At 36.2% G+C, this 13355-nt stretch overlaps 1 protein-coding gene across 1 annotated transcript in view; it reads right to left on the reverse strand.

Annotated features, from left to right (window-relative positions):
- Positions 1-13355, reverse strand: part of ACVR2A (activin A receptor type 2A) — a 92847-nt gene that overhangs the window by 9209 nt on the left and 70283 nt on the right. The window contains exons 5-8 of the mRNA XM_010586330.3: positions 7914-8057; positions 5462-5605; positions 4244-4389; positions 2272-2386 (exon numbers count right to left, since the gene is read on the reverse strand). Of these exons, the coding sequence (XP_010584632.1) occupies positions 2272-2386; positions 4244-4389; positions 5462-5605; positions 7914-8057 (549 nt within the window). The remainder of the gene's footprint in view (positions 1-2271; positions 2387-4243; positions 4390-5461; positions 5606-7913; positions 8058-13355) is intronic.

Raw genomic sequence — 13355 nt, forward strand, 5'->3', positions numbered from 1 at the left:
TTGGTGTTGATATTTTTGAAGAGGTCCTTCCCCCCTAGGTGACTGTAATCTCTACCCTAGACTAGAAGCTGGACCATTATCTGCAACTATATATGTTAACAAAAAAAACAAAAATAAAACAAAACCCACTGTCGTCGAGTCGATTCTGACTCATGGTGACCCTGCCATACAGAACAAAACTGCCCCATAGGCTTTCCAAGGAAGCTGGTAGATTCCAACCGCCAACCTTTGGGATAGCAGCTGAGCTCCTAACCACTGTGCCATACGTGTAAAAGATATTTAAAAAAAATAAAGACAGATCACTAAGATCCTAAAGTTCAAGTTTTTAATTCATTTATCATGGAGAACATTTTAAGGGGGAAAAAAAACATAGCTTTGTTTTGCTACTTCAAATAAGTACTGTATTTTCATGCAAACAACGCACGCCTTCTATGTTTGTGTGCCAATCACATCCTCCCCCCACAAGGTTTTCATAAGCTCTGCTATGCCAATTTCTTTACATGTTGCTGTTAAAAAAAAAAAATTAGCACCGCACGCTTATGGAAATACCTCGCTAGGGAGGGCGGCTGGCAAACAAATGTAGAAGGCATGTGTTATTTACATAAAAAATTGATATTTTAATTGCACTGTGAGTGTTTTCCAAAACCCTACACTTCTCCTAAAGCTAAATTTACTCCAGCTAAAGTCCGTCTTTTATTATACAATTATGGCTTCTCTACCTGTAAGTGTAAAATGTCCTCTCTTTATAAACTGATGATGTTAGTAAAATAAAATCTCTTATTTTTTCCTCCAATGTACTTTCCTTGTAACATAAAATGTGCAAGAGCATGCAAGTCCCTCCATATATCCTTGAAATTTTCCGGTCTGTAAAATCTAAAGTCAAGGAACCACTGCTGTGGTTGTTAAAAAATTAGGTATTTTTACCTAATCATGTAACCCAATGTGAGGGAGTTAAAAGATGGCTTGACTGAGTCCCAATCAATTTCTTTCCCTTAAAAAAGGAGAGACTAGTTATGAGAACTGATGAATGAAAATACTGCCAAAATTTGGTTTTCTAATAGTCAATCATACAATCAGCTTAGAAGTTTGTCCCTAGGCTTCCCAAACGATCTCCATCTCAGTAATATGCTCCACAAAGCTGCTCTCATTCCCAAATATGTTTGGTGTCAACTTTTCTAGAGCTGTATGCCTGCTGACTATTGCTCTAAATTCTTAAATTGTTAGTCAATATTGCCAAGATTTGTTAATAACTGTGTTCTTCGGGGTCAACAGGACACACTACAAAAAAGAAAGCTGAGAATAAGCTGACCAAATAATTAGCACCATTTGAGAGATGAAGAAATGAAAAAGCCAAAGCCGGAATCATTTTGGCTGTGTAACCAGTCAAACTGGTTTTCTTGATTACAAGGTGATCTAGTAGGAGTGAAAACACCTTTCCTAACCTCACAGTTTCTGAGAATAAAAGTATGGATAATGTTCTTTTCCCCTTTGGCCTTCCTAAACATTCCCATTGCTGAGTTTTCTTTGCGTAGACCTAGACTAGAAGTATGCAATTTGCTCAGGGCTTTATAGGTGCTCTAAACTCTGGAGTGAATTTGGAGAAAAGTCATGAAGTTGATTGAAGAATTAATGAAATAAAGAGCAAAAATCAAGAAACTCTAATTATTGTCTGGAAAAATGGGCAGGGGATCTTAATACATTGTAGCAAGAATAACCCAACCCATTGCCATCGAGTCAAGTTCGACTCATAGTGACCCTACAGGACAGACAGAACTGCCCTGTAGAGTTTCCAAGGGGCGTCTGGTGGATTTGAACTGCCGACCTTTTGGTTAGCAGCCGTAGCACTTCACCACTACGCCACCAGGGTTTCCGTAGCAAGAACAGTGACTGATTATTCCTCTGTTCCTCTTAGGACAGTGAGAGAATTAACAAGCTGAAACTACTGAGTTAATACCTAGGTTGGATATAAAAATTCAAAAGCATGAGGCCTGTTAAAAGGGGTTAGATTCTTCTTGACTAGTTTTAAGAGCAGAATCCCATGTCATCCATCTGAATTGTTTTAAGAATTGCTTGCCTAAACCCCCTGAGGGTCCCAACAGTTCTCTACTGCCGTATGACAATGTCTTCCTCAGAACATTTCATGAACAACGCTTAGGAAAGTAATTCTATATTAGACACTGATTTAATAACCACAACAACAATTTTAGACTGATCCTAAGAAAATAAGGAACAAGCTTATTTTTTCTTGTATTTTAGGATTATCTTCCTTACCTGTCCATGGGTATCACCTGCAGACTTGCCAGCCTCGAACTTTAACGCCAACCCAAAGTCAGCAATGCAAGCTGTCAGATTGTTTTTCAACAGCACATTTTTACTTTTGATGTCCCTTGCAAATAGAAACACAAAGTATTCAAATTAAGTTTAAACAAGTTATGTTTTAAAAATTGTTTTTGAAAGTAGGAAAGAGAAAGAATATGTATGCTATAAAAGAATGGTTATTTCTAAGAATAAAATAGAAAGGGAGAAGGAGAAAAAGAAAATTTAAGCAAAGTCTCCACATAGCCTGAGGCACAAGAGTAAAATGACAAACTCCTATTCATAACACAGACAATAACAAGGAGTCCTGCCCATAAAGCAGTTTTATAAAGAGTTGCCATTCCAAAAATATTGTCCATCCTACATGCTATCTCTAAGCTGGAACCAATTTGACAGCTACTAACAACAACATGCTATCTATGTCACTTCCACCTATCAATTTCAGAACTGTTGTTTTTTAAGAGAATAAGAACATTTCAGAGTACAGTCACATAAACTCCCATAGAAAATTTTTTAAAAAGTTTTTTAAAAACAGCTAAGTCAGGACCTTTGCCTATTGGTACAGGCCTACATTTCAGAATGGTCCCTTATTGTAATGGTTCTCACGTTCTTCCACCTGGTTGCAGAATGTCCCCTTCACTAGAAAAGCATCTCTAGGAATGTGTAACAGAAACTGTTCACCAAAAACATACACAGCCCCAGCTACATCCTAGTGTTCTGAAAAGGACAACAGTATAAGGCAACCAGATATCCTTTGCTATGCACTTGCTTCAACTGGTTTATCCTACAGAGATTACTATACCCCAGCCAGGGACATCTATGCCATAAAAAGGGCAACAGTTAAATTTATGTGCACAGACAGACCAAGAGTGGGATAAAGGAGGAACAGACAGACATACACAAATGCTACAAAAACGAAAGAGCTTTAGACCCAAGATTTTCAGGGACTCCTCTGAGGGCTCCAAAGCATTAGTTCCCTAGCAAAAATCCAGGAAGAAGCAGTCCAAATCTATGTATGAAGGTAAGAAGAAAGGGGAGCTATTCCTGAGGGAGAAATCACTTACAGTTTGCCAGAACAGAATCTACGTTAGAGTTGGCTTAAAAGAAATGTCTTCCAACAACCTAAATACCAACTCAAGTATTTGTTGAATGAATCAGTTAATGCCTACTTTTAAAACAACAATCTTTAAATGATTGATTTCCATGTTCAAAGAAATTAAATATACGTGATAAATTATATTCCATGTTCAAGGGAATTATCATTTTCCCTTTTGAGGGTATGACAATTGTTGGGTCTGGTACTATTTGGGGCCCTGATGGCACAATGGTTAAGGGTTTGGCTGCTAACCAAAAGGTTGGCAGTTCGAATCCACCAGCTGCTCCTTGGAAACCCTACGGGACAGTTATACTCAATTCCTAGGAGTAGAAACTGACTCAACGGCAACGGGGTTAGTTTGGTTTGGTAAGTACTGTCACTCCTAGAAAAGGCAATTCATTAAATAAACCGAATTGTTCAAATGATGCCTCCCCCCAGATTAGCTGAAATAATGGTCATACGGTCATTCAAAACGTAAGCAAAAAAGATACTCAAAGTCTCTTCTTAGTTACGTCCCCTTGTAACTATTTATATAATCATCTTGAGGTAAAACAAATTCTTTCTCTGTCCTTTAAGAGAGAGAAAATACACTTTGATTCTTAACCATGCTTTCAGAAATGAGACAAAGCATCAATTGATGAGTAAACTTTACTGATGATGTTAAGAATAATTCTGGGCCGATATCACAGCAGATTTAAAAAAAAAGAACTCAACTGCCTCTGATAACATGGTTACATATCTAGGGAAAAAATCAATTTTATCCAGGGGATTAAAGTTTAATTATAAACAAATACTAAGTTATGTGAGAAAACAATATAAATTTAGGTCTACCTGTGAGATATGGCAGGTTTGTGGCCATCTTTTAGGCCAGGTATATCCTCATGTAAATATGCCAATCCTCTAGCCATGGTTTCTGCAATATGACATAATTCATTCCAAGAGACCACATTAGCCTTAAGAAAGTCTGACAGTGAACCCTAAAGAGGAAAAAAACAAACAAAAACAAACTTACACTCTTGACAAAAGCCATCTGTATATGGAGAATTTCCTTTTTACTTTTAAAAAGTTATAGAAGGCAATGTATCTTCCATTGCAGCAAACAATAATAACCAAAAAGCAATCTTTCTGAAATGGTTCAAGGTTCCTCCTTCCAATTCACCAGAAAAAGAATACCACTAATCTTTAAGGGCTTATATAAACACAGTCAGTCAAGCTCCCCCTTCTTAGAAAATAAATATTTAAAAAAAAAAAACTAGTTGAAAATCTAAAGGTCAAAAAAATGTTTAAAAAGGTAAACTACATGGACTATAAAGATGTTATAGAACTAAGAGAATACAAAATTAAGACCTACAACAGACAACTAATATAAAGAATCCCGCCTCTAGAGATTACTATCCTTTTGATCAAGAATTAAGAAAGTCCACATACAGAGAAGTAAAAGAGCCACTTACACCTGACAATGATGAAACCTATTACCAAGGAGAACACAATTTTTGACTTCACTAACGGCACTTTTGTACTAACTCTGAAGGTAGAAAAATTGAGGCAAAACAGCAAGTGTGTTTTGGTGATAATTACCTGAAAAGTAGTGACAGATCTAATACCATATAAATTGCTGACTCTGGCTATGTCAATCAGCTAGACTGATTAAGGAGTTTTAAGACACAAAGTTCAAATTCAGAATTAGTTCGTGAAATCAAAGTGTATCCTAAATGATGAATGAAAATTACTAAGAACTGGTTACACTGAAGTAAGTGCCTGTATCCCTAAGAGAGGTAATTCCAGCCCAGGAAAACAGGGATGGAGGAAAGCCTATGATTATATGAGTAGAGGGTTAGGGGAAAAATGTACCGTCTTTGCTCTTTTATTAAAATATATTTTAAAAATCAAATTTTAATTAAGAGTGATTTGTATTTTCAGGTCAAATAATAATCAACTATAACAACCTACCTTCTCCAAAAAAAAAAACAAGTCTGAAGGATTTATAGCCAACGTTAGGTAGGTAGGTTAACCCTGATTTTACTAAATTAAAATAGAAAGCAGTTTTACCTTTTCATGAAACGCTGTGATTAGCCAAAGATCCACATCAACACTGGTGCCTCGTTTTTCTGCACCAATGAACTGTAATATATTCTCATGCTTCATTCCTGGCAAACTATAGACTTCATACTCATTTTGCCATGATTGTTTGTCCTAGAGTTAAAAAAAAAAAAAAAAAAGAAGTAAGAACACAAGCAATAGAGATAAATAAACCATGTTTAAGAGATCACTCAACTACATACTCAGGCAAAATTTAAAAAATAAAGCTAAGTATTAAAAGTTTCTTTTGTCTTGTGTTTTAATAAAACACTGAACAAGTAATATTTCCATACAAAATGTCTGCCCTTTCCCATTCCCTCAAAATATACTTTTCTTTCTGTGTTGCTAGTTTGAATACACAAGAGCTGGTTGGAAATGCTGTGTTTCTATATCTTACAATGACAACAGATCCTGCTTACAAGTTAGTGCTACAATGTAATTTCACCACGGTGCAAATAACTTGTTGCTACTATTCAAATAATGTCCCTGAACAGATGAAATGCAAGTGGAATCTCTTCACCTAGACAGAAAACAAATTCTTTTTCAATGACTGATATAATATCAAACATTCTTCACAAAATTTTTAGAATTCCCTGAAGTCAATGAGAGCAATGGGGCATAAATATTATAATCATCAAAAATACCATAAATTCACTTGTGTTTACAATTGTCTAATATACATGTACTTATAAAAAAATTACCTTCTTTTCAATATGAAAGCATAATGAAAATGAGAGGCACCACAGCATAATGGTTAGGAACCCTCTGGATCCAAGTTGTCTAAAGTTTGAATCCTGGCCCTCCCACTAACCTTCGGCAAATTGCATGATCATTCAGTTTCCTTGTTAGTAAAATGAGGATAGCAGTATCTGCCTCATAGTATTGTTGTGTTACACGTTGTATTATATGCTGTGAATATTATATGCATATACATGAATAATATATACACATACAGAGGTTCTCATTAATATATATAAAGCACCCGTACCTGACACAAGAAAAGCATTCAGTAAAATGTTAGCTACTGTTATTATTATACTCTTAAGTTAATATCGGAAACCCTGGTGGCGTAGTGGTTAAGCGCTACAGCTGCTAACCAAAGGGTTGGCGGTTCAAATCTGCCAGGCGCTCCTTGGAAACTCTATGGGGCAGTTCTACTCTGTCCTATAGGGTCACTATGAGTTGGAATCGACTCGACGGCACTGGGTTTGGTTTTTGGTTTAAGTTAATATCATCCAAACGACTTTTCCTAAATTTTACCTTCCTCTCACAATGTAACAACTTCTTCCCTGATCTTATTTATGTATCTTGGAACAGCAGAATAGACTCTTCCTCTGAAAACTATAGTTTACAGCATCTGTACTGCTAACAACAAGAAAAAGGCATAAACGTTTTCAAAGATTCTAAGAAACAGGCTTTACAGGAGCCAGGAAGGCTACAGTGTAGCTATATTAAGACAGAGAAATTGATTACATAATAACTTTGGAATAGGGAAGATATACTGCCTAGGTGTAGTGACAATGAGATCTGTCTACTCTAGAAAGCCTTCATCACCAGGCCCAGCCAGGCTCTCAGTATTATGTACATTATTAGCTGCAGGTGCCCACTGGCAGGAGACGGGATGGAATCATCATAGATCTATCCCAGCAGCAGAACAAAACAACTGTAAGAACAGCTCAGAGGCGCATTATACCATGGTTTTATGAGAAGGCCAAACCAAAAAAACCCATTGCTTGTTGAGTCGAGTCTGACTCATCGTGACCCTTTAGGACAGGGCAGAACTGTCCCATAGGGTTTCCAAGGTGGGTCTGAACTACTGACTTTTTGGCTGGCAGCCGAAGCTCTAAACCACCATGCCACCAGGGCCCAATGAGAAGGCCAGGCCCCTTTAAAAGAAAACCAATTACACAGTAAACCACTCATTTGTAGTCTTGATTGACTGCCTTTTGAAAGAAAACTCACTACATGAACACTGAAATGATTATATAAACAAAGTAGCAAGCAGATGAATCAGAGCCTGGTGATACACCTCAAAGCAGCTATTCTAAAAGCACACTACTCTTCTCACTCCTCGGTTTGCTTTTCCTGATACGTCAATGGGATGTTAAAATGTAACCACTCAGAAAATGAGTTATATCTTTTATTGGAATTTTCACCTTAGCATTTCTGTAAAATTTTTATTGGTAGAATATCTCCTATAAGTTCATTTATTGTAATGCCATCACTCCAAACATGATTGTTGTTCTAATAATTCCATTTCTCAGATGAGAAAGCAGACATAAAAGGGTTAACTGCTTTTGCCATAATCACCAGAATCACCTTGAAATATATGACCTTCAGAATGTTTCTGAGTTACAATGACCTAGCCAGTTACATCTCCTACACTGTATATACACAGATGAAAAAACTGCAATAAACATACCTGTATTGGAAATATTTTGACAGCCACATACTCATTGAGCAACTGGGCTTTCCAGACACAACCAAATCTTCCCCTTGCCTTCACTTCTAGTAACTGCAGTGGCTTCAAACCTAGTAATGGAGAAGGTGGGGGTGGTCCTGGATCCTACAGATAAACAATAACAACACTGTGAATAAGCTGCACAAGGTACATATCAACTCTGAAAAGGAGGAAAAACATGAGTGTGCGAAGAATCAATTGACAGAAACAGTAAACACATACGGATGACATTAACTTCAATCCTGCCAGAACTAAGTTCTCAAGCATTACCAGTCATCTACAGTGATCACAAGGCAGGCAACTTGAATGAAGAGTTTTCATATTCAGCACTGCTGCTATCTATGTATATCAGGAGAAAAAAAATCTAACATCTTTTTTATCCAGTCTCACTACTTTTCCCAACTAAGATTCTCTGTGAATTCAGGATACTACTACTCACAGTATTTCACTGGTTTCACCCAATTTGTACTTCCTTACAGGATGAAGATTTGAAAAGTTCCAGAAACAGCAAATTATGTCTATGACTCACAGTAAGCCTCTCCTCAAAATCTGCTACTTTCCCCAACTTTAAATCTTTTGTTCATTAATCTCAGAACAACCATGGGCATTCTCAAACACAATGCAGATGGGTGTACCTAATACAACTCACATAAAACAAATGCAGAAGTTAACGTTGCTAAATCCAAAGTGCTTGGCACATCCTAATCTGCCAACGCATTAACAATTCCTACTTGTGCATACAATTACTTCCCAAAACTGATTCGAGATTTTTTTTTTTTTAAAGTATTAGCGTTTTGGGTCTGAATGGAAAGGAGGGTACAAATAATAACCCAGAAAATACACGATCATCATAGTAGATAACGAGGTAAGTGAAAAAGAAGTGTATTACTATAGCTAATGAATAAAGCGAATACAGTCTATAAAAAGAAGTACAACATCTAAAAATCACAAGGAAATCCTCCCTACACAAAGTGGCAACCCCTCATTGAAAGTACTGTTATCAGTTCAATATCCGCAACTAAAGCAATATATATTGTAGAAAGCCTGGAAAGCATCCAAAGAAAAGCAATAAAAATGTTTCAAGGGCTGCATGATGAGTACTGTGAACTAAAATTTCTGTGGCAAGAACAACAGACATTATGACATGGGTGACACACCTAAGACACCTTTACATGTTATGTCACCCTACATCAGTGCATCTATTCTACGTCCCTCTCTTCCCTCAAGTGCTTCCTTTAGACATAGCTTAGCCCACTGGTGCCACTCAAGGAGTTTAGACGGTTGACATCTACATCAGAGTGATCCTTACCAATAGAAACATTGCAAGGAACTAACCAGTATAGATACGCACTTTCTTCTAAACTAAAGCAGACAATCTTGATTAAATGGCTTGAGAATTCCTGTTTTAAAGCAGTAAGATAAACTAGAAGATTACCTATAACTCATTTCAACCTCAGATATTTATAAAAAATGTCTACAAAAGTTGCTCTTCTTTCCCACATTCAAAACCGGAAAGGTTACTACAGCTAGTCTGTAAGGTTAATGGAATGACAGGTCAAGGAGATCAAATACAAATCTTACAGGAAAAATGGTGTCTAAAGCTATGATTTTCACTAGGGGGCGGGGGGGCACAAGAATCTCTGGAGTGGTTTCATCAATACTATACCTTCACTTCCCCACTCCTCAACCGGTATCTCTACATGTAATGAGAAAGTCTACTTTAAGGAGTCTGTTGTATATACGTAGAGACAAGAAAAAAAAAAGGTTGAAAGCTACTCTTCTAGAGGCAAAGAAAACCATTCAGTCCTCAAGGTCTAAGAATTATTGTATAATTGCATAAAGGAAAAATTAAGCTAAATAAAAAAAGATCTACTTGAAAGACTTTAAGTAACGATAAAGTCAACGACTCCCCTCCTTTAGAGAGATGTGAGAAAGGCAGTTTTCAAAACAGGGATGCCAACAACTACTCAGACAAGGGCTGACAATGCCTCTCTGGGTAACATATACCGTTACCCATGCTCTGCTCTAACGGGTGCCAACCAATTGAATATGGTTTCATCTACAAAACAGGATTCAGATGCTTCAACCTGCATCTCAAATTCAGAATATGCAGTTCAAAATACAATTTTAGGATATTAACCTACAATAATTTCCAATGTCTATGTTTAGAAAAAAGATGTACCATTAAATGTTTCCCAAATGCATACATAAATTTCAAAGTTCCCATAAATGTCCACAGCTCTACTGGGCAAGTTTCTATACTCCTGTTATTTCAGAAGGAAGTCTTAGCTCGCCTTCCTTATGAGGTTACAATTATAGTCAACATTAGATTGTAATAGAAAACACAGTTGTCAAAATTTATAAAGAAGAAGCTTAAGAAGAACACTAAATGCGTCTAAAAGACACTTTCCTGTATAGTGTCAAAACTTTTCAAACTGATATTTTTTAACATGATTTTAAATTATATTTTACAATATTTAAAGAGTTCAAAAACAAGTAGCTTTGTAACAGATTATAACTATAAATCTGTAACACTAATCACCATAGGGTCACTGAGTTGGAATCAACTCGATGGCAATGGGCTTGGTTTTTTGTTTAATCAATACACCTTTTAGCTTTTTTAAATGAAAAATTACTAGAATCTTCTATTTCATAGTCTTCAGCTCTTCATTATATTTGTATTTATAAAAAGCTTTAACTGCATCTCTAATATCTAGGTTTTACTTACCCTATAATCTAAGAATATTATAAATGATTTTCAATTTATTAACATCATTATACTAATTTACCCACAAAAAACTCAATACTTGATTCTAGGAATAAGAGTTTATAGTTTAAAATATTCAAATGCCTTGGGAGACAAATTTAAACTTCATAACTGAGAGCAACATTCTGATGTTATACATAAAACATGTTCTTTGTCCTGCTACATAAAAAAAAATTAAAAATAAACATTTTTCTGGGCAACTATAAGGATTGCAGAATTCCTGAAAACTTTCTCCAAGCCTGCAGTTCTCTTGCAATATTCATGCTATTTTGCAAAGCTAAAACAGTTACACAGTAGAACATGGCTCTGATTACTTTTCTGCTTTACCCACTTGCATGTGAAGATCATGGCACCAAAACGCATCATGATGGGAAGCAACAAATGACAATAGTTGGAAAAAGCCCCCCCCCCCACACACATAAACCACCACTCAATATCATCACTGTAATTAATTCTGGAATAAATTACTGGAGGTAGGAAGCTGCGAGGCAGTCTGTAATCACTTTACTTTTTCTCGTTCTCTATTTGAAGGGTGAATTCTAAACTAAATATAGCCGTAACCCTCTAGACATCAACAGCAAAAATCATCAAAAGTTATACTTTTCTAGCCAGCCCATTTGCTAACAATGCCAAAGATGAAAGTATCTGAAAATACGCATTTCACATTAAAAGATAATAGCCTGGACCAGAAAGAAAGCGTCTGTTTAAAATGAGCACATGGTGAATTTTAAGCTAATGGCATACTATAAAGATTAACCATACAAAGTTTTTAAAACTGGAATCTAGTCATTAGGCGTTAACTTCTGTACTTTCATTTTTTCTCTTAATACTAATCAACTAAAATATTTGTTTCTCCGTTATACTTCAGATAAGTATAAAAAATGTTAACAATCTTAAACCAAAAATTCTTAGTATGGCAAATAAGTCATGTTTTTAATACTAAAAGTGGTGAAAAACCTCTGTAACATAAATTTATAAACTATAAAGGATGCACAATAAAGCAACAAAAAATATAGGAACAAAAGGTTTAGTATCCACAAAAAGTTCCACAACCATAAAACAAACATCAATGCATCTTACCTCTATCATTATATGAAAGGCGTGCTTGTGAAGAAAAAACACAGGCAAAAGAAATTACGATTTATATCCAGAATGAAATGAAAAAAATGACACATCAGTTACAAAAGTGAAGGAAGTAGAGTAATGATTTAGCCTTTAAAAGTTGGCAGTGATCCAATTTATTTATTTATTTAATTAAATGAGAATATTGAGAACACTTCCCTTACAAAACTAAGGAAAGTAATATTAAAAAAATAAATAAAATTCTGGGACATTACCTATCAGATGAGGGCAGTAAACAAATTCTTAACTCCAATATAACCCAAATTACCTGATTCATGGGCTTTAAGCCAGCAAATAAACTAAGTCTTAAATAATTATTATTTTTCAAAGCAATTGCAGGATCTAAACTATAGCAGTAAGTTATTCAATTGAGAAAGATATGAATTGAGATTGGCTTCAGAACACCAGAGGGCAGTATTGCCTTTAACGAGAACTACGGCTAGCCAAACAAATTTACATACAGCTAGCGTAAGTTTCTAAGACCATGGTTTTTGACAGTTGTGTTAAGAATCTCTAGACTCTTCTACTTCCTGAATTGCTTCACTCCCCTTTCATGGAAGACAGTAGATCACAATGGCAAAACAAAAATGTTTGCGATGGTTATATGAGTGTGTGCAAAATAAATGATGCACTGGGAATTAAGAGTAAGACAAGGAAAGAGCAAGATCACCAGAATGAAGTAGAACACAGTGACAGGCCAGGCCTACTGTTAATCCATCCCTCACCAGCCACATCAAGAATGAAGAAGCGAAGCAGTGGTGGCCTTGGGATGGAGTACCCATACATACTTCCCATGGTCTGAGTGCACTGAGATGCTCAGAGAGAGCAAGAGTTTCATTTTTCCAGTCATCCCAAAATAGTTTGTTGTTGTTGTGTGCCACTGAGTCAATTTCGACTCACAGCGACTCTGTAGGACAGAGCAAAACTTCCCTATAGGGATTCCTAGGCTGAAATCTTTACCAGAATAGATTGCCAGGTCTTTTCTCCTGTGGAGCCACTGGTGGGTTCAAACCACCAACCTTCAGGGTCGCAGCCGAGCGCTTAACCATTATACTACCAAGGTTCCTTTTCCAAAATAGGTAAGGCCCCAAATTTCAGAGAAATCATGTCACAAGTGGAGGGAAGGCTGAGTATTCATCCAACACTTGGTTTTACTCCCCAGTTTCCAATACTTCTACACTATTTCTGGAGACAATGGCACTGATGAGAAAGAACTCTTGACAATTCATGTATCCATACCAGTTACTGAACTGGTTTTTCTTCCTTCTTGATTTTATTCCTGTGATGACTTTGTACTATTTATAATTAATTCAAGAAGCTTAGTTAATCCTACTATCAAAACACCTTATCAGTACCCCAGAGAAAAATTCATTCCTTGAAAGAAAAACACGCCACCTGAATAACTAGACTAGAGCTTCCCAAAGATTTAAAGAGGCTCAAAGATCTCTTAAGTCTCATTTTCATGAGTTGTGCTTTCAGAGATACAGATGCCACTGTGCTAACACTGGGCAATT

Source organism: Loxodonta africana, chromosome 6 (assembly GCF_030014295.1).
Source record: "Loxodonta africana isolate mLoxAfr1 chromosome 6, mLoxAfr1.hap2, whole genome shotgun sequence".
NCBI classification, from domain to species: domain Eukaryota; kingdom Metazoa; phylum Chordata; class Mammalia; order Proboscidea; family Elephantidae; genus Loxodonta; species Loxodonta africana.